This window comes from Oryx dammah, unplaced genomic scaffold, assembly GCF_014754425.2.
Source record: "Oryx dammah isolate SB20612 unplaced genomic scaffold, SCBI_Odam_1.1 HiC_scaffold_5, whole genome shotgun sequence".
Taxonomy (NCBI): domain Eukaryota; kingdom Metazoa; phylum Chordata; class Mammalia; order Artiodactyla; family Bovidae; genus Oryx; species Oryx dammah.
Genome location: NW_024070189.1, coordinates 45,099,335 through 45,121,032, shown reverse-complemented (window position 1 = coordinate 45,121,032; position 21,698 = coordinate 45,099,335). Strand labels below are relative to the sequence as shown.

The following is a 21,698-nucleotide window of genomic DNA, read 5'->3' as shown; positions in this document are numbered from 1 at the left end:
CAACAGTTACTGAGCATCTACTCTATCAAGACCAGGGCTAGGCCTTGAGACTTTAAAAACAAATTAGACTCAGCCCCACCCTGTAGAAGTTCATGGTCTGATGAAGAGACAGACATGAAATTATAGAATATCAAGATAAGTACTAAGAAAGAAAGCACAACAGAAGCTCAGAGAAGGAACTCATTTTTTCTGGAAGGGTTGGAAGACTTCCTACTGGAGTCAGCATCTAACTGGGGTCTTGAAGGAAGTGTGGGAGCTTTTCAAGTGCTGAGGGGCATTTGTAAGGAATGTTTACAAAGGTATGAAGACCTAGCTCTGTGGTTGTGGTCTCCAGCATTCAGTGGGCTGTTAAGAAATGAGGCTGGGGGTGGGTCAGGGACGCTGAGACTCTGCCACATGGAGCCCTGTGGGTGCATTACGCCCAAGCAAAAAAAAAAAAAAATCTAGTACAGTAGCTTCGTGAGTATGTTTTCTCCAAATGCTCTCAGCAGTTCTGCATTGTATCTGTGCCTTTTACTCTCTCCCTCACTTACTATTTTCCCCAGAATGAGTTTGAATCTCAGCCTCTCCCCTCCCACACACACTCATGGATCTTAATTTAGGGGAGGCATACAAAGAGAGCACCCCTAGTCAGTAAGAACTGCTATTATTCTCAGAATTTCTTTTAGAAATCAAGGAGTCTGGACTGTTTCTTAGCAGGAGCTATTTCATCCTATTTCATGGATGAAACATCAAAACTATTTCATGTTTTGAGAAACCTTGAAAAGTGACTCAAATTTTGGAACAAAGGGAACTAAATACCAGGGAGTTGGTTTTGGAGGGGAGGCATGTCTGCAGAGGAGGAGGCTGAGCTTTTGCTAAAGACTATCAGTTAGAAATTGTCTAGGAGACCTGAGTTCTCATCCCTGGGCACAGCATGCTTTCATGCCTCAACATTCCCATCTGGAAAACGACAAATAAGAAAATGTGTAGTTTTAGAGGTGGAAAGAGTGTAATAGCTAACTGAATCTCACTTTTTTTTTTTTTTTAAACAAATGAAGACATGAACTCCAGAGAGGGGGAATAACTTGCTAAAGGTAATATAGAGAATGGGCAGTTTGTTTGGTCATTCACTCATCCATTCCATTCAGCAAATGTCTTGGTGAGTCCCCGGTGCCAAGTACCTTGCTAGATGCCAGGACTAAAGCAGGAGATGAAATAATCATGATCTCTGCTGTGTTGGGAGAAACGAAATGACGCCAATAAACAAAATGTTAAAGAGGATAATTAAAGACACAGATAAGCTATGGTGGAACTAAACACAGCACTGGTATAGAGAATAAAAGGGCAAAAGCACAGAGAAAGCCTCTCTGAAGAAAGAACACTAAAGCAGAGACCTAAGGACTCCAGACTCAGCCACTTGAAGAGGGTTTGGAGGAACTTTCTAGGGGAGAACTGCATGTGCAAAACACCCAGGGCAAAACAAGTCTGGACTGTCCTGAAAGGTGAAAGAAAGACCAGTGTGTGGATAGACAAAAGGGGCATGGCCTGGGTAGGAGATGTGGCGGGAGAGATGGTTGTTGTTCAGCCACTAAGTTATGTCTGACTTTTGCAACCCCATGGACTATAGCTCGTCAGGCTCCTCTGTCCATGGGCTTTCCCAGGCAAGAATACAGGAGTGGGTTGCCATTTCCTTCTCTTGGGGAACTTCTCTATTCAGGGACAGAGCCTGCATCTCCTGCATTGCAGGCAGATTCTTTACTACTGAGTCACCTGGGAAGGCCAAGGAGAGGTAGGCAGGGAACTTAAAATTCAAAGTGCTCTTACTGGTAAATTCTTAATTGACCTTCACATCCTTGTTGGACTCTACAGGTTGAGGGTTTGTTTAAAACTCACCATTCTCAGTATGCTTTTCTGAGACCTGGATTAGATGAGCAGGAAAGAAAAAAAAAATGTTGAGCTTTTCTTCTGTATCTACTTTTCCCTTTGCTTAGGGTTCAGCTCAAGAACTCAGCCAGGGGCAGAGTCAGAAGTGAATTCAGATATCAGGCAAGGTAGAATTTGGTTCCTGGTGGTGTCATATAGTTTTGAGAGCTGGAACCTCTTGTTTCTATAGCCTTATTCCTCCTTCATTTTTGTCCTTCCCCTCCTCAGTAGATATACTCTTGCTAGAAAAATGAATTTCACTGATATAGGGCACCCTCAGGCAGTCATCTGCAGATTTTCATGAAGGTTTGCCTTGATAGACAGGTGCCAGTCAAGTTTATGGTGTGCAGTACATTGCAGACTTGCCATTTGACTTAGGAAAACCAATTTATATGCATGAGTTTCATAGAAGAATAGCAAACGAGAAAATATTTTTCCCACTCACCCAGGGAACAGAATCAAGATCGTCAGAGGGTGAGTCTGGCTTCATTTCCGGAATGATTTACCTGGTGTTCCTTGCAGGGACTGTTCATTCATGAACCAGCAGAAGATGCTTTGTGATGCGGGGGGAGGTGGCACAGGGTGGTGCCTGGGCCAGAGGCAGAGGACGCTGTGAGGCCGATCTCTCCAGTAACCCCTTCTCTTTGGCTAGTGTCTCACTCTCATTCCTTCTGCTCTAGTGGGTTTCTGTGCTAGTTCCCCAAGGCTGCACAGCAGCAGAGCTAGATAGATGTAATCTCTACCTGGACTTTTGAGTTAACCCTACCTCCTACCCACAAATGAGGCTGAGTGAGCACATGCCCTAGTGCTGGTCTGCAGCCTTGACCTTGGCCCCAGAACTTGACCCAAGAATGAGCCCTGACCTCATCCTCAAATCCGAGTTCCAACCTTGTCCAGCCCCTCCCCCAGCCCTGGACCAAGTGCTCCTGCCTAATCCCCTCTGTGTGCCTGAGCCTTGGCCTTGAAGGGTGCAGCCACAGTGATGCGCATCCCCTTTTAAGGAAGCCTCTGAAGGCCCCTGGCCTCTCGAGGCCCAGGTCTCCCTTGCCAGAGCCACTGCAGAAGAACCACAAGATGTAGAAAGGAAGACATGCGTTCACACCTGTGTCCCTGGTTCATCTGTGTGTGGGCTCGAGGGTCATCAATCCTCCCCTACCTGCCCACTGGGTAGTCTCAAGAGGTAGTGGATGTGAGGGATTCAAAGCTCATATAATGCACTGTGAACTATTACTACCTCTAGCAAAATGTCAACATTTCAGCCTTCTTGCTGTCCAATAGCAGAAGCCCACAGAGTAGGAGCTGGCCACAGACCAGATCCAGCACAATGTCTGCTTTTGCAAATAAAGGTTTACATGCTAAATACAGTTTCACACTCATCTTATGTACCTATTGTCCTTGGCTGTTTTCATGCTACCGCAGCATCACAGAACAGTTGCAGCAAAGACTGTAGGGCCCACCAAGCCTAAGATACTCTTTGTTCCTTTGCTGTCACCTGGCAGAGAGGAGCAGAGCAATGGCTCTGGAGCTAGAATTCCTGTGTTTAGAGGCTGAATCTTCTACTTGGTGGCTATGTGACCTTGGGCAAGTAAATTAGCCCCAGTTTTTTTTTATCTCCATAAAATGGCAATAAGAAATGAATCCCTCTGCACTAGTGAAAGGGCAATAAATGAGGAATTCGTACAAAGCAGGTAACAGAGTCCCCGGCGTACAGTGAACATTCAGTGTTGCCTGGTACTATTATCAGGGAAATGAGAGCTCTGGTTTGTGACGACAGACCTTCTGGGGACCAGAGTTAATATGGTTCAAGGCACAGGGGAGAGGAACCGACCTGGATTCATATCTCAACTCTGTCACTTCTCACACAAATGACTTGTGAGAGATAAATTAACCTTCTTGAGCTTCAGCTTCTTCATGCATGAAATAGGACAAAAAAAATTATAAGGTTGTTGTGGGAAGTAAATGATAGTGCTTAGACCAGGATTTGGTGCATAGTAAACACTCAATAGGAGACAGAGCTATAATAATAAATAAGATGAAGAACAGCATTTTTCCCCAAGTAGGGACAGCTACCCAGAACAAATAGGTAGTGAGAAGTCTCCAGTATGCCACCATCTTCAGGAGGTTCTAGCTGTGGCTAGGGGTGACCTTGACATCAGGTTTTGCATATTCCAAACACATTTAAATTCTACAGACTTCAAAGTGGAGTCAGGCAGACAGACATCTTTTAGGAGACTTTTCTCTAGGTTAAAAGGCCCTCAAGACCAAGTACCTTTCAGCACAACAACCTATTATCCTACAACGGTTCTTGGGTTAAGTGAGAGGCAAGGAGAACAGCACATATGTGTGTGTGTGATTATATGAACTATCTCTGAAAGATCTTCTGCCCATAATACTAGATGGTTACCTGGTTTGCTATATAAGGGTAAAAATGCCCTCGTTTTGAATCCTTTAGAAAACCTAAGGGTTGAACCATGTAATGGGATGTAAATCTTCTTGCCTAGGAAGCACTGGCCAAGGAGACTGACTGTTGCAGGTGGAATATATTAAGGGCGGCTGGGTTTTGGACACCAGCCTAGGAGAACATCTCTCATTCTCTATTGGCCTAAGATAACAGGGAGTGACAGAGGTCAGTGGGCTGAAGCAAGGGGAATTTGGACCAAGGGTGGGGCATAATGGATATTCCCCAAGTTCATGGTTGCTAGGTGGTCATCTTACTTTAGAAGACTGTGAAACAAAGCAGTATCACCAAGCATTTATGGTTATTCCCTATCCAGCTGTATACAGGACACATCTCATTGAACATGCCAAGAAAAATCATAGAGTTGAAAGGCTTCTACCTTCAAGAGAGTTGACACCTCAATTGTGGGTGAAAGATAAGCATACACAAAAAGTCATTTGATAATACAAAGAAAAATAATAAGTCTACCCAATGTAAGAAATGCCATGGAAGCAAAGTTAGGTCAATTGTCAAAAATAGTATCAAGTAGTGTAAGTGAATGATATGCATTCATTCATTCAATCATGTAATCTTTCACTTATTCTTTATTTTTTTAATTTTTATTTTTACTTTATTTTACTTTACAATACTGTATTGGTTTTGCCATACATTGACATGAATCCACCATGGGTGTATATGAGTTCCCAAACATGAACCCCCCTCCCACCTCCCACCCCATATCATTTAATCTTTAATCATTTAATCATTCAATCTTCATTCTCTCACTTACCAGAAATACTGTGTAGTCATTGTGTGATGCCCTCTAAGGACTGTAAAGAATAACATGAGCATTATGAAAACAGAGGCATCATCTATCTTATTCACCACTATGTTGCACAGCATCTAGCCCATAGGAAAGAGGCAATAATCACTGAAACAGATAGACGTGGTGTTTAGATGATTGTGACTCTTATGGAGCTCCTAATATGGTCTTAGACTTCTACTTGTATTATAAAATACTAGCAAATAGAAATGTAGTAGACATCAGTTGCTTTGATATGCCTGACGTCCATCTTCTCTCTGTCCACAACACATTCATTTTCCTTTGGCTGATACCTTCTTAGTAAGATGGTTACCTAATCTTAGGAAGATAATTAGCTAGTTTCTCTGCCTTCCCTGGACCAAGGGATGACTCCTACTCTGAAAAAGGCCCATCTGGAGCTGTGTGGAGCAGTGATCACTGTTTCTTCCACCTGAAACTATTTCCCTGGCCCTCTGCCTGGCCAGCTCCTCCATATGGTTCATTTTCTCAGCTCAAAGGTTACTGCTACAGAGAGGGTCTCCTTCACCCTTGTATGTAAGTAGCCCCGTCAGTCACACTCCCATCATCTCATATTATTGCCTTCCTAACACTTATCAGATCCTAACAATCTTACTGACATGTACATCGTCTCTCTCCCCCCTCTAGATCCTAAGCTCCATGACGGAAGGTTCTCAGTGTTGTATTCCCCTGGCACCCCACTGTCTGACATTCACCGTGTGCACAGTAAACATTTGTTGGAAGGGTGGACAAGTAGTTAGACAGAAGAAAGATGGAACGAAGAAAGAGAAAATCCCTGTCTGTAGAACTACACATCTTCAGGGAGCACAAATGTTTTATTAGAGGTACTACACACACACACACACACACACACGCACACGCACGCGCATGCGCGTCCAGATGGGGAAAATGCAGCTCAGAGAGGGAAAGGGGCTTGTTCATAGTCCCTGATTTGTTTTTCTGTGTTTACTTTTCCAGAACCAGGTCAGGCACCTGAAGAGCATTCCCACAAAACCTACGATCTCTCCGTCTATTTGTCCTTCCCCTGCCCCTGGTTTCATATGTCAGCCCACAAGGTGAATCTAATTCCAAGTGAGCCCAGCCTGTAACCAATTCTTAGCCTCATATACCATGTCACATCTCACTGACTTTCAGTACCTGGTAATTAATACTCATGTTTCATAATAAACACGCAAGTCTGAGCAGGGCAAGAGGCCTCCTCTTCTGCATCTCCCTCTGTTGCCCAGTCCCAACTGGGCTCCAGCCAAGGTGAAGAGAGGCTCTAGGAAGCTGAGAGGAACCCAAAGTCAAAGTATATGGAACACGGACACCTGACTCAGGGGCTTAACACCGCTAGTCCTGGCAAGGCCCTTGGCAGTCTGGTCCCCCACCACCACCTCCAACTCTGGCACATCCCTGTCTCAGTTGTACTGGCTTTTCTGGACTTTCTCTAAGGCCCCTTCCTCTCTCACACCTCATTGCCTTTGGATAAACTGGTCCCTCTTCCTGGATATTGGCACAGGCACTTAGCACCATGACCCCCCTGAAGTCAGACCTCAGTAAACACTGGCTATCATTTGTTCTATGTTTAATACTTATTACTTTCTCAAAATATCCTTTCTTTCCTTAATTGAAAACTTACTGAACACTGATCTCCTGTCTAAGCTCTGAGAAGGCAGAAGACACACCTGTCTTGTGTCATCACTGCTTCCCAGTTTCCTCGTGCTCAATAAATATTTGTTGACTTAACAAATGAACAATAAGGCTTTATCCAGTAAACGTCAGAGAAGCCCTAGACATGTCTCAGAATCCTAAATAATTGCTGTTTAAAGGAGATGAGGACAATTTATATCTATTATGGTAATTCATGACATATGATCATCAGATCTTGGATGTAAGAGAGTGTAAGGGGATGGAGGGGCACTCTCATTGTCTGAAGGACAGAAATAAAGCACCTTTGATGTCACAAGGTTAGAGTCAGATCAAGAATATCATTTCTACCCGTAAGGATAGGCTTATTCAAGGAGCACGATGAGTGTCTAAAAGTCCCTCCATACACACACACACACACACACACACACACACACACACACACACACACACTTTCCATCTCCCTTCACCTGAATGGAGCCACCCTGTCACCTCATTAACCACCATTTACAATGAGGCTGCCACATTTCCAAGGACCGCAGCCAGGAGCCAAGGAGAAATGTCGGTGTGAGAGGCCTTAAATGAAGTGACAATAAAAAAGGAGTTGCTAATACCAGGAGATCCTTCCCTGGGAGAGAGCTGTCAGGAAGAGTGCCCAGGGCTGGGAGATTTATTGATACTAAGTGGATGATGCCTTAACCAGAAGTGATTATCAAAGAGGTTTGAGCCGAGTAAGGATGAAATTGAACAGCCTGTGCCTTGCAGAGCGGGGGTTTTCCTGCCCTTGCCAGGGGCTGCCCTCCTACCTCCCCAAGAGGGAATTCCTGGCCTCGTTTTTACTTGCTCTGATTGTTGGCCGCATTCTGCTGCAGAATCTCTTGGAGGCAGGTACCTCGGAATCTGACACTCTGGCGGGGTTCCCTGAATGTGCGATGGCTTTTCTCTCTGCCAGGTCTTTGCTGCTGTTCTTCCTTCCACCTGGGATACTCTTTATGCACAAGCAACTGCACTCTACCCTTGCCCCCACACGCACACCCCTTCTTCTGTCTGATCTCCGATTATCTTTCAGGGTCAAAGCTGGCACTTTTTCTCGGAAGCCTTCTCTGAGGTTCCCAAAGGCTGAGGCTGGGTGCCCCTGCCTGAACCCTGACCTCATCCCTTCCACAGCACTTACATGAAGTGTAACTGACTAGTTTGATCCTGGTCTTTCCCATTTTCCAGGCAATGGTCCTTGAGATTGGACCTGGCTTGATTTCACCACTGCATGTCCACTGCCTAACATTGAGTCTCACCAGTGGTAGATGTGAAATGTTGAGAAGTGGATGGATGGGCAGATGGACCAACAGAAGAACAGATGTGTGTGTATATGCTCTGCGTGATCCCCAGGGACCAGAGGGGGATGAACTGAGCACCACCCAGTTTCATTTTGTTTTAATATCAGTAGACCCTAATACAGTAATGCCTCTTGATCTGGCATCAGGGGAAGGCAATGTGCTACAGGAGAGGGTTTTCTAGAAACTGAAGCTGTCCTCTATGCCATGACTGTCTCCTTCCAGTATTATAGGAGGGAGGGAAGTGGTGTCATATCACAGAAGTCAAGAGTTCAAGCCTTGTGGTCTGACTGGTAGAGTTCAGATCTCAGTTTTGTCTTATGCTGGTCTTGGACTTGCCCTTCCCAATTTGTAACCTAACTCACAGGATGAAAGAAGTCATTGCCAGCAAATGTCTTGGCATGAGTCTGGTACTTCATAAGTGCTCAAACATTAGCTCTTAATTCTTACTATCAGAGGCAGCATATTCACCATTGCTGTCTTAAATGGAGAATACATATATAGTCCTGCCTACTCGGATTCTCCATCAGCCTGAGAATCTGACCGACTAGTACACCGCAGGGTCCCCAGGCTGCTTTCCAATGTTCCCATTTCTCCTTGGGCTCACTGTATCTAATGATACAGGGTCCACCTCTAGCCTGCTTTCTGACTGGCCTTCACTCATCTACTCTCTGAAAGTGAAAAGTGTTAGTCGTTCAGTCATGTCTGATTCTTTGCTACCCCATGGACTGTAGCCCACCAGGCTCCTCTGTCCATGGTATTCTCCAGGCAAGAATACTGGATTGGTTTGCTATTTCTTTCTCCTAGGTAACTAACTCACCAATCACATTAAAAACTGTATCTTAAATACTACTCAAGACTCTGAATGTATCTGGATTTAGTGCCAGGATTCTATTACAATGAGATTTAAGCACTCAAAACCTTTATCTGATTTCTAGGTTTGAAAAACTGCACTGGAGTTTGCTACAAGTTTGCCTAGAAAATAAAGTATGCTCAATCAGTTAATATTTTTCAACTAACTTGACTAGAACGTGGACTGTAGGAGCCTGAAGGAACATTTATTATGAAGTCTGAAGCCACCAATTTACAGATGGGAGACTGAGACCCAGAGAGAGACTGGGATTGGTCCAAGGTCACATACTCCTATGTTGTGATAAAAACCAAGAAGAGAATCCTCTAGGTTTCTGGCATCTAGTTTAGTACTTTTTCTACAAGACCAAGTTATCTTTTTTAATTGAATATTTACTGTGACAGATTTAAGGAAATGCACTACAACTAATTATATTTCAGAACATTCAACCAATTATGCAGTATCCCACAGGCCCTAGGCCTACAGAGTCTCAGCCTCTCGCTGTCCCTTTCTCTGTTGCTGCTCAGGCTTAGCTGAAATAAGGAGCCAGATTGAAGATCTGAGGCTGAACAAGTCTGGGGCCAAGGTCCACTTAGGCATATCCAGAAGGCTACCTCCAAGCCATGTTCTTTTAGGGAGAAGGGGGCAAATGTACCCTCTTAGACTTAGAGGATAATATATTCAGTTCAAGGGGGAAAAATAGACTTGCAAAAGGTAAAAATAGGAAGATAATTTGAGAAGGGAAAATATCCTGGCCTCTGTGAGTATAAAGATTCTATCATGCTTACCTGAGCCCATCTCTTCCCTCCCATCTCATCCTTTCCTCTTCCACTTCTAAAGTTCCAGCAAAAAACAGTGGCCACAAGGTTCCTAGAGGCCCAAGAAAAGGTGCAAAACCAAGTAGGTAACATCAGGGAATGGATTGGAACATGAGATTTATATCCCACTGGATAATATTTCATTTCAGCAAGGAAAGAAGAGATCCTAAAAATACTGCAGAGAGCATATTATAATATTTTAATGGGGTTTGTGTGCTCCTCATATACACTTCACCCAGTAAGATGGATTGTGCTTTTTGACAAATCTATATTTAACATGAGGAGAATAATATACAATGTATGCTTCCTGTTGGAGAAATCCATATTTATGGAAGTCGTGATTCTGACAATTACAACAGACATTTAAAGACAGTGCCTATTGTCAGCTGCAAACAGATGGAGTGGCCTCATTAGGGCTAAAGAGAAAATAGTGTGAGCAGTAAAGGATAAATAGCTAATACAGAAGACATCAACCCAGAACAGAGGAGGAGGAAGAGGTCCAGGGTGACCCACCAGCTCCTCCTCATCCCTTACTTCAGGCCATGTGACCCTCTCATCAGCACTCATCTAAATGTCCTGGGTATGATGCTGGTGTTGGGGCATAAATGAGACCCCTGTTTTTTGGGAATTAACATTGACCTAAGCAGTCACAGATATATACAAACAAAAAAAAAGAAAAAGAAAACTATTTCAAATAATAATCATTCAAGTATGAAAGATACGATGGGAGATGTGATAGAGATTTATAGAGGGTTGAGGGGAGGATGGAACAACCATCTAGAAGAGGTGATGAAGGAAGACCAGTCCAGGCAGGAGAGATGTGAGCTGAGACACAACTACTGAAAAGCAGTGAGCACTGCAAAGACGTAAGGGAAGGGCGCTGCAGGCGGAGAATCTAAACAAGAATCAGTCACTTTGCTGTACACCTGAAATTAACACAACACTGAAAATCAATTACAGTCCAATACAACATAAAAATTAAATTAAAAAACATATACAAACACACAAAGGGCAACTGCCAGGTTTCCTTAGACAATATACTGGGTTACACTGGAAGTTAAACAGATGACTTGTATGGCTCCATTACAATCTTTAAGAGAAGATCTTGCAGGGGCATGAAGGGAAGATCTAGGAAGTAACCGAACTGAGACTTGGTAGGCAACTAGGTCCTAGTAGCTAATGGCATTCTTCAGTTCAGCCTGACCCACTGTATCAATTACTGTAAAAATGTATTCACCAACAAAGGGCCCTGGGAGTGTTTGAATTTGACAAAAATCTGGACTTTTTGGAACAGGATTTCTCTCAATCTTTTATTTGGCTAGTATGTAGTATGAGACTACAAAAGGAGGACAGGGTTTACACCATTTCCAACATGTGTTTGCGCAAAGAAGCCTTTTCTTTTTTAAGGAGCACTTTGTGGTACTAATGTTTCATGGAACACATTTGGGCGATGCTCATGGAGCATAGTTTGAGAGCCCATCTACAAAGGTAGTGTGGGGTCATGAAAACAGGTGATATGGGCAAGAGAGCAAAGCATCTAAGAACATCAGCTTTTTCATCTTAAAATAAAACTGATAATACCAAAGTCACAGGGTTGTGATGAGAAATGAACAGCCTAACATATATGCCAAAGCATCCTAAAATACTGTCACTGTGATGAGAATGACTTGTCTGCCTCACCATCCACAATAGGACAGTAATTTGGGGGCACTGGGGTTGGCATTACAGTTGGTCACTTGACTGGGGCAAAGTCTAGGAACCCTGTATCACATATTAAAATGAAGTTTCATTGCTGAATAACCTGAACTTGGTCCCATAACTTTGGTCTTTTTTACCATTATAGTCTAACCAGCAGTCTAACTGAATACCAACCAGTATTGGTAACTTAACTAAGATCTTACAAAATGACTCCAGTGGGGATATTCACACAGCTAAGCTATTACCGTGGCTGATACACCAGGGGGCCTGAAAAATCAGCTAGTAGGATGTACAAACACACGATGAACATCAGCAGAGAAATGTACACTGAAAGCTAAGGGTAGACTGTGAAAATCAACACTTGTTTTCTTAAACGTGCATCAGCAGCAAGCTGACAGACTTTCTTCCTGTGGCATCTTATTATGCTTTGCCTTGAAGTGATGGGCAGTGTTATAGAAAGATTGTTAGATTGGGTTCAAGCTACCTGCCTAACTCAGATATGGTCTATCTGTGATACCTGGGATATATTCATTACCTTTTTAAGCCTTGGTTACTCCCTTTAAAAACTTACCTAGTCATCCTTTTCCTACCTTAATAAGGTTGTTGTACAGATAACATGAAAGAACACACAAAACTGCATTGTATACATTTATAATGAATAACCATGACAACTCTTGGCATGGAAATGGCACCTAATAAAGACTGGTTCCACAGATGGATGGGTGGGTTGGACAGAGGAATGAGTGAATGGATGCACAGATGGGTAAAATAGATGGGCAGTTAGATAGGTTGGCGGGTTGAAAGGATGGAGAGTTGAAAGGATGGAGGGATAGATTGCCTGAGTGGGTAGAAGGCTAGCTAGGTAATAGAAGGATGATGAGTTAGATGGACAGGCTAGTGGATGAAATAGTTTTAGAGCCACTGACAGCATGTTTGCAGCATCTTCCCCTATTCATTAATTTCTCTCTTCTCCTTTTCCAGTCTGTTCCCAGTTCTCTAAAGGAGTCTATGCCATCTTTGGGTTTTATGAACGAAGGACTGTCAACATGCTGACCTCCTTCTGCGGGGCCCTCCACGTCTGCTTCATTACACCAAGCTTTCCCGTTGACACATCCAACCAGTTTGTCCTCCAGCTGCGCCCCGAGCTGCAGGATGCCCTCATCAGTATCATCGACCATTACAAGTGGCAAAAATTTGTCTACATTTATGATGCTGACCGGGGTAAGCCAGGGGCTAGGGGAGGGAGACGTTGAAGGGATGGAGAGAAAATTATCAGCAGGAAGAAGAATGGGGCCTCCTTGCTTTCTTGAAAGCAAGGAGGAATGATCCAGAAATTCTTTATATCTGTGGACTGATTTTTCAGTACCTAACCTGTAACTCCCTGTGTGGAAACACATCCTTGGAGAGAATAAACTTTTAACGCACCATGTCACTCTACAGCTCTCAAAGCTTCCATCGTTCCTGAACCCAGACTCAATGTCCAAGGACTTTAGCTGACTGGTTCAGGGCTCAGGGCTCAGGGCTCAGGGCTCAGGGCTCAGGGCATGGCTTTGAGGAGCATATGGAATCAGACCTGGATCTGAATTCTATGTTCCTTCCTCTCCAGCTGTCTGAGTTTAGGCAAGCTCTCTCTGCCTCAGTTTTGATCACTTCTGTAATGGGAATAAAATTCTCTATTCCTTTACTTTTTCATCTCTATAATGAAGATAAATCCAGTCTCTATCTCATAAAATTGTGAGGACTGAATGACACAATAACTAGGTGGGGCTTGTATGGTACCAACAACACAATCAATGCAGAGTCTTTTATACATGTTAACCTCTATCAGCATCATCACCAGCATCACCATCAACCCTCCCAGGCCTTAATAATTCTGCCTCCCCCTAAATTTCAAATTTTCCATTCCATTTTCTAAATATGTCCAGTGTTTTTCTTCTCTACATCTTGAATCAGAGGATTCTAGTTTCTGGGGAGCACTTCCCTTTTCAAATCTACATATGCAAATTATTCCTTTCTTTTGCAACGGAGAACACCACCTTCTCTATTTCCTGACTTTCTAAATGGAAATGCTCTTCTTTTCTCTAACTCCTGTGATGGTTGTATTATATGATACATCCTACCATCCCGTTATACTCAATGGTCCAAAAAGAACTTAACCATTATTGGTGTGAATAAATAAGTGGATCGTACAAGGTCTGGAAAGTGAGGCACAGGAATTCTACCCTGTTTAAAACGAGAGGCTTTATAGGAGCTTGCCTTTTGAGAGGCTTAGAAGATTTTTCAGTAGAAGAGTGGCTGGAGAAATGTTTCTTCAGGAAGGAAGAGTTAGGCAGGTGTTATTTAAGGAGAATTAGCTGAAGAAGGTGATGGCACCCCACTCCAGTGCTCTTGCCTGGAAAATCCCATGGCAGAGGAGCCTGGAAGGCTGCAGACCACGGGGTCGCTAAGAGTCGGACACGACTGAGTGACTTCACTTTCACTTTTCACTTTCATGCACTGGAGAAGGAAATGGCAACCCACTCCAGTGTTCTTGCCTGGAGAATCTCAGGGATGGGGGAGCCTGGTGGGCTGCTGTCTATGGGGTCGCACAGACTCGAATGCGACTTGGCAGCAGCAGCAGCTGGCAGGTGAGGCCAGAAGCACTCTATTTGCTTTGATTTTCCCTTCTCTTTCCTTATTTTGATGATTTCCCTTCTCAGGCAAGCAGGCATTATAAGGATGAACTGCAGAATGGCTATTTCAGGACAACTTTGCAGCATAAATAGGGCTTCCTTGGTGGCTCAGATGGTAAAGCATCTGCCTGCAGTGCAGGAGACCCAGGTTCGATCCCTGGGTTGGGAAGATCCCCTGGAGAAGGAAATGGCAACCTACTTCAGTACTCTTGCCTGGAAAATTTCATGGAGGGAGGAGCCCGGTAGGCTACAGTCCATCGGGTTGCAAAGAGTCAGACACGACTGAGCGACTTCACTTTTCCAGCCTAATGAGGCTTGAGGCCTAGAAGTGGCAAAGCCAGAAAAATGTCACTTTCATTAGAGGATCATCTCTGGGGTTCATCAGCAAAAAGTGCCCATTCTCTTAAAGGGGCTCCACCTACCTCACAACTCTGAGCTCAGAGTTCTGCCCTTTGCTAGCTGTGTGACCTTGGGCCAATGATCAAGTCTCTCTGAACCTCCATTTCCACATTTGTGAAACATGGATAACAGTGGTACCTACCTTACAGAATTAAGTGAATTGAAGACAGCAAAGCTAATGGAGCAATGGCAGACACATATAAACTTTCAGTAAATGTGAGGCTTAAGAACACCAACCTTGTACTTAAATGAAATGAATAAAGCAAGCAAAAAAGAAACAACAGAATCAATCTACAGATGATTCTTTATGCTGGGCACCATATTGGTCTCTATCAGGTAGATGAGCAATGTTACATGGAGACAGAAACGATATACGTGCACAAGATAGATTAACATTGCCCAGGTAAAATGATGATCTGTTGCAGGCAGAATTATGACCTCCCCTTTCTCCCCCCACAAAGACACCCATGCTCTAATTCCTGGAATCCCTGAATATGTTACGTTAAATGCAAAAGGCATAAAGGTTACAGATGGAATTCACATTGTTAATCAATTGACCTTAAAACAGACAGATTATCCTGGATTATTTGGCTGAGCTCAGTGTAATCACAAGGGTCCTTAAGCATGTAAGTTGGAGGCAGAGGGGTCAGTATCAGAGTATGACATGAGAGACTCAACCAGTCCCTACTGAAGATGAAAGAGGCTATAAACCAAGGAAAGCAGGTATCCTCTAGAAGCAGAAAAAGGCAATAAAAATTTCCCCTCCTAGAACCTCCAGAAAACAACACAACCCTGACAATTACTTGAACTTAGCCCAGTGAGATTCATTTCAAACATCTGACCTCTGGCAGTTTAAGATGATAAATGTTTTATTTGAAGCCACTAAATTTGCAATAATTTGTCACATCCACAGTAGGAAACTAATACCCTATCTATGTCCCAAATATGAAACAAAACAGTATTAAGTCATGGATTCCTCTATCATTTAGCTGTAAATCAGAAGAGAATAGCTTAATTCAGTACACGGTGATCAAATACCTACTGTGTGAGAGGCAAAGTGCTAGGACTTGAGATATACTATACATTAGTAAATGTGGTTGACAATTATCAGGTGCTGTTTAGATATCAGATCAACACATTTAATAAGCAGTTATTAAAGGCCAAGTAGTAATCAATATTTATAAAACCCCTGCCATGTTTGAGACACTCTCAGTCAATCCTCATGATGACACTGTGAAGTGGGTGTTACTAACATCACCATTTTACCACTGAAGACACTAAAGTTTCGCAAAGTGAATTAATCCACACAAGATCATTTAACCAAGTATATTGTAGCATTAGAATTGGAGCTTCAGATTACACTTTTAATCACTAACTCTACTGCCTCCTATGTTCTGCAAACAGAAACACAAAACAAACACAGAGCCTGCCCACCCCAGCTCAAACTGGCATTAGAGCAAGCTGGAGCTGAGTTTAGTGGAGGAGTGGGGAAGGTGGGGGTAATTCTCACGGATTCTGACTGCCACCTCTCTGTCCTACTCACCCCACCTCCAGGTCTGTCTGTCCTGCAGAAAGTCCTGGACACAGCTGCTGAGAAGAACTGGCAGGTGACAGCCGTCAACATTTTGACAACCACAGAGGAGGGTTACCGGATGCTCTTCCAGGACCTGGAGAAGAAAAAGGAGCGGCTGGTGGTGGTGGACTGTGAATCGGAACGCCTCAATGCTATCCTGGGCCAGGTAGTGAGTGCAGCGAAGGTGCCCTTAGGGTGGGTGTGGGGGATGGTTCCAGAGGACCGGATGACCTCTGGCCCTCTTAGTTACAGAGAGTTCTTGACTAGGTGAAACCACAGGCTGTTTCTCACATCCTGTAACTGATACAATTTAACTCTGAAACGTTATGAAATAGTACAGAGTAGGAGCCATCACCTAGGGCTTCCCATGGTTCTCAGATCAGTTAACCAAAAAGTTACCTCAAGTGCTTCCTTTTCTTATTAAAAAGAAAAATGCATTGCACTTTAGAGTTTGTGAAGTGTTATCATATCCTTAGAGCCCGATTCCTGGGTTTGGCTCTGCATTCTGTCACCCACTGATCCAGCATTTGGTTTCTCATCCATTTGGCCCACTGACCCATTTTGAGTCCAGGGAGGCACCGAGCACCTCCCTTTACTCTTTCCTGAAACACACACCAGTGTCTGAAAGATGAATTGATTGATTGTCCGTTCTAAGAAATTACACCGTAACCTCAACAGTCTTTAGCCAGATGTCTCTAAGTCATGGTTCCTCCTGTTCTCAGAGGTAAAGCATGTGGCATTGGATAGATCACTTGTCTTTTTAAATTACATCTGTGTATTCAGATAAGCTAGCAAGGAAGGAGATACTGCAATTGTTTTTGAACAGTACTCTACAATTAAAGATGGCAGTTTTAGGTACTTGAGACAAAGACAGCGCTTGTTAATAGTCCTCAAGACCCCTGGGGTTCCCACAGGGAATCTCAGAGCCAGCTAGCTCAGCGCTTGTTCAGAGGCCTCAACAATTGAACAGGAGAGATTTTGAAAGCCAGGGGTTCTTTGAGGCGTTAACTCTGTGTTCTACTTTACAAAGTGTGAACCTGTGCCTCCCTCTCAGAAAAAGCAGCAAAAATTGTTCCCATTGAGATGGGAATTTTTTGAACCAGAGTCAGAGGACTGGAATTCTAGTTAGGTAAAGCAGAATAGAGTATTAATAATAGTTAAATCCAGAGACCCTGGAGCCAGATTCACATCCCCAGCTCTAATGTTCATTAGTTCTGTGACCCTGGGCCAGGTTTTTAATTTCTACATCTCAGGTTCCTGATCTGTAATATGGGCATAATAATAATAAAAATGGCTACCTTTAGAGAGCTCTTGTGAGGGTCAGAAGAATCTATGTATACAAGCACAGCACTTAAAATAGAGCCTGCCCCACTGAAAGTGATAAATATAAAGACTTACCTGTTTTTGCTATTCATCATGCCAACTGATACTGGTTTTGCTTTGTGTGTGGTGTGTGTGTGTGTTTAGTTCAACTTTTTAAATTTTGAGATATAAGCTCATATGCATGTGCAAGATATAATACAGAAAGATCCCATGCACCACATGTCTGGTTATCCCAATGATAACATCTTACAAAACTGTAGCAACTATAGTGCAATGCCACAACCAGGAAATTGACATTGATACATTTCAGGCACAGGACATTTCCATCACCAGAAAGATCCTCTATGGCCATCCTGCTTCCCTCTCTCTCTCTCCTCTTCCCTTTCCCTAGGCACTCACTAATCTGTGGTCCATTTCTGTGATTTTCTTATTTTAAATGAGTGTGATATAAATGGAATTACATAGTATGTAACATTTTGGGTTTAGCTTTTTTCACTTGGCATAATTCCCTGGAGATTCATTCAAGTTGTTGTGGGTACGATACTGGCTTCTTGAATCATTTCTTTTTTGGTGCAAGTGTACTCATCTGTAAAATAGGAATGAAGACCCCAGTACTATAAACCTTATAACAAAATTAGATGAAAGGTAGGGAAACTGTTGGATGATAAGCAGGTATTCTTAACAGACTGAAGACTCCTACAGTAAAGATAAAGCTGTTGGTACTATTTTCTGAGTACTTACTTTATACCAAACACCATGCCAAGCCTTTTCCATGTATAATTCCACTTCATCCTCATATCCTTTCTATAAAACTGCTTCCATTAGCGCCCTTATTTTATAAATGGAGAAACAAGGGATTACACTTGCCTGGGATTTCACAAGTAGCATGGAATGAAAGTAGGAAATCAAATCTATCTTGGTCTAGCTGCCGTGCCAGACCTCTTAAAAACTCAATTGTCAGCATCTGCTGACTATAGCCATCCCCTCTGTCAAAGGACAAATGTGTGTTTTGGAAGAAAGTAACTTGTTTTTCTGAATATTTTAGATTGTAGTGTATTATCTTTTTTAATTGTTGGACTCTTTTATTCTGAAAAGTAAAACCAAAATGCTGAAAGGATCTTATAAGTTATATGGTTTATCACTTGCATTTACACTTTACAGATGAGATGACTAATGGTCATATTTGTTGAATCATCTGTCTTGGGTTCAGACTAGTTAGTGAAAAAGACAATGTCACTAGTTAGTGACGAAGGATTTCCATCTTCTGATTTGCAATCTGACATCTTGGCATCATCCTAGACTATCTCACACTCAAGAACTGGGATCTTTTCAGTCTAACACAAATGTTCTGCCTAATCTAAGGAGGAAGACGATTCCAAACTCCACATAGAGAATTAACTGTCTGTCTCAGTCTCTAGTGCTCCACCTGGAATATCAGCTGTATTAGGATTCTTGTTCTATTTTCTTCCCTGCTGTATCCACAGTGCCTTGAACAGTGCTTGGCACCTAACAGGTTTTCAATAAATATTTTTTGAATGAATAGGAAGAATAAGGAATCAATGAATGCTCTAAGATCCTAAATGTGAGATGGGTCTAGATATCTACAGGTAGCCTTTCATTGGAAAAGAGCCTTCAAGCTGGAGGTAAGAGCAGGTAGGGAGGCCCAGAGGGCTTGTGGGAGCCAAGGTTCACAGAGGGCTTAAGAGGCCAAGTGGAGGATATCAATTGTTTACTGGAAGACAATGATTTTTGGAAACCATTCTAAAGAGTCTGGGGGTTATTTTATAAACAGTGGAGAGCCAGTGAAGGTCTGTGAGCAAGGAACAGGATTATCAAAATATTGTGTGTGTGTGTGTGTGTGTGTGTGTTTGTGTGTTCAGTTGGTCAGTCGTGTCTGACTCTCTGGGGCCCCAGGTACTGTAGCCCGCCAGGACCTTCTACCCATGGAATTTTCCAGGCAAGAACACCAAAGCAGATTGCCATTTCCTACTCCAAGGAATCTTTCCAACCCAGGGATCAAACCTGCATCTCTTGCACTGGCAGGAAATTCATTAGATTACAATACTTTATCAGTATATGGCACTTAATTATGTAATACAGTCATTAAGTTCAGAAGGAGTCAAAGATGGATGAGGGAGACCAGGACCAGCCCATCCATTCACTCTTATTGTCTTCAAAGTGCTTTTCACCTGCTGAAATCTTGTTCATTTATCTATTTATATATTTACCATCTGGCTCCATGCTAAATTGTCAGCTCAGCTCAACGAGGGCCTGGGGACCTTGCCTCGCTTGTTCATAGCTTGTCCCTAGTACATAGCATAGGGCTTGACATATGGTCCACGTTCAATACATATTTGTTGAATGAATTAATTAATCACAGAGGCTTTACAGAGCAGTTGGGATTACAGTTTAGCCATAAAGGTTACGAATAATCGAAGAGAATGGGAAAGGGCATGCCAGACACAAAGACTGTGAATTAAGGCAATCCAGTGAAAATGAGCTTTGAAGAGATGGGGTCAGTGAGGCAGTGGACTGCAAGTGTACATTACCTTTGTATTAACTTTCTCAGTGAGTAACCTTTTATCTCTTTATCTGTTTAGTATTGCTCTTCTCCCAGTAAACTGTGACCTCCAGCAGAGCAAGCACCATGCTTTTCATTTTCCACTATATTCTCAGCACAGTGCTTGGTAGATAGTAAGCACTTAATATTTGTAAAAGGGAAAGGAGGTCATCAGGTGGGTAGGTGAGTAGATGGGTGGGAAGGTTGGTGTTTAAGTCCAACTATATGAAATTACTCATCTTTATTGGTCAAAAATCATTCATTATTGTTTCTTATGTTTCAATCTGTAATTTCATCCTCCAGAGACTATTCTTATCCATTGCCCTGAGGCAGTGGGTTTCAATCTGTCTTTTGTTTGCTGTTTTGTGTTAATTTGAAGCTGAATAGGTTTCTGATAATGGTATCTCATTGTTGAAAGCACAGCAAGACATTTGACAAGAAAATGAAAAATCAATGAAGAATTATTAATAAAACTATCATCCCAATAGTCTTTGCGCTCCATGGTCTGGAATTTCACATGCTAGCCACTATTTCAGGGCATTCATTGTATGCATTCGCATTTAATTATTCTCGCCATAAAAAATAGTGAGCTGCTATGCACATACATCCAATTAAGTAGATATCCGAATGCTGCTGTTAATAACCTTGAAAATTTATTCAGTTAGAGAAGAAGCCCAAATGCTTCTCCTATGTTTTATGCCTCCTTGTTACAGTGCAGGGGGAGGGGCACTGAGCAGGCTGTACCAACCTCATTTTGATGATTAAAAAGAAACAGATCAAGTTACCTTGCTGGCTGAGCTAGGGCTAAACCAAGGTCCACAGTCTTAGCTGTTCCCAGCTGGGTAGTACGTCTGGATGCCCAAGCAAATCTCTGGGTAGTTCTTTCTACAGATATTTTCCTGCCTAGAATGATTAGAGACAGCCTGTGCATGTAAGATGGAGGGGTGTTTGGAGACCCTGGCTCTTAATTCAGGCATCATATGGAAAGGCTCACGATAGCCAGGTCCCTGTTCTAACACTAGAGATTTCCAGGTGGTGCAGTGGTAAAGAATCCGCCTGCCAAGGCAGGAGACGCAGGTTCAATCCTTGGGTCAGAAAGATCCCCTGCAGAAGTGGGGATGGCGACCTGCTCCAGCACTCTTGCCTAGGAAATCCATGGACAGAGGAGCCTGGTGGGCTATAGTCCATGGGTCGCAAAGAGTTGGACACGACTGAGCATGCACGCCACACAATGCAATGTCCCGACACTGCTACCATACTGCTGTGGGATCTGATATATCACGCCCCCACTCTGGGGAGTGACTTCCCATCTGTACAGTGAGCGGGGGATCAGATGACCCTGACATTCCCTCCCAGCTTCCGGCTTGCACTCAAACTGGAAGTTGCTCAGAAATGTCTGAATACCCAGCTGGTTTAGGGAAGAAGGCACAAAGAAGGAACTGTATCTGAATGTGATCCATGTAAGGATGTAAAGTTTAAGAACTGGGGTGCAATCATCCAACTACCCATTTGACCATGCATCCACCCAAGCAGCAGATATTGTTATATCCGATACAACAGAAGATTCTCACTGTGTATAGAAAGAATCTCCATGAATGGAGAAGGCTTTATGGAAGAAGGAAAGAAGTGAGCAGTTTAGTCAGGACCTTGGGGTTGTAATAA

At 43.1% G+C, this 21,698-nt stretch overlaps 1 protein-coding gene and 1 non-coding gene across 4 annotated transcripts in view; both read left to right on the top strand.

Moving 5' to 3' along the window:
- GRIA1 (glutamate ionotropic receptor AMPA type subunit 1) overlaps nucleotides 1-21,698 on the top strand; it is a 352,479-nt gene that overhangs the window by 176,798 nt on the left and 153,983 nt on the right. For all 3 annotated transcript variants that reach the window (XR_005721192.1, XM_040241475.1, XM_040241476.1), the window contains exons 3-4: nucleotides 12,491-12,730; nucleotides 16,135-16,319. Coding sequence is in view for 2 of the 3 variants with exons in the window: in XM_040241475.1 (XP_040097409.1) it covers nucleotides 12,491-12,730; nucleotides 16,135-16,319 (425 nt within the window). In the remaining variant the exon portion in view is untranslated. The remainder of the gene's footprint in view (nucleotides 1-12,490; nucleotides 12,731-16,134; nucleotides 16,320-21,698) is intronic.
- TRNAC-GCA lies at nucleotides 14,279-14,350 on the top strand. The gene has a single exon. It is a non-coding gene; the product is annotated as a tRNA-Cys (tRNA).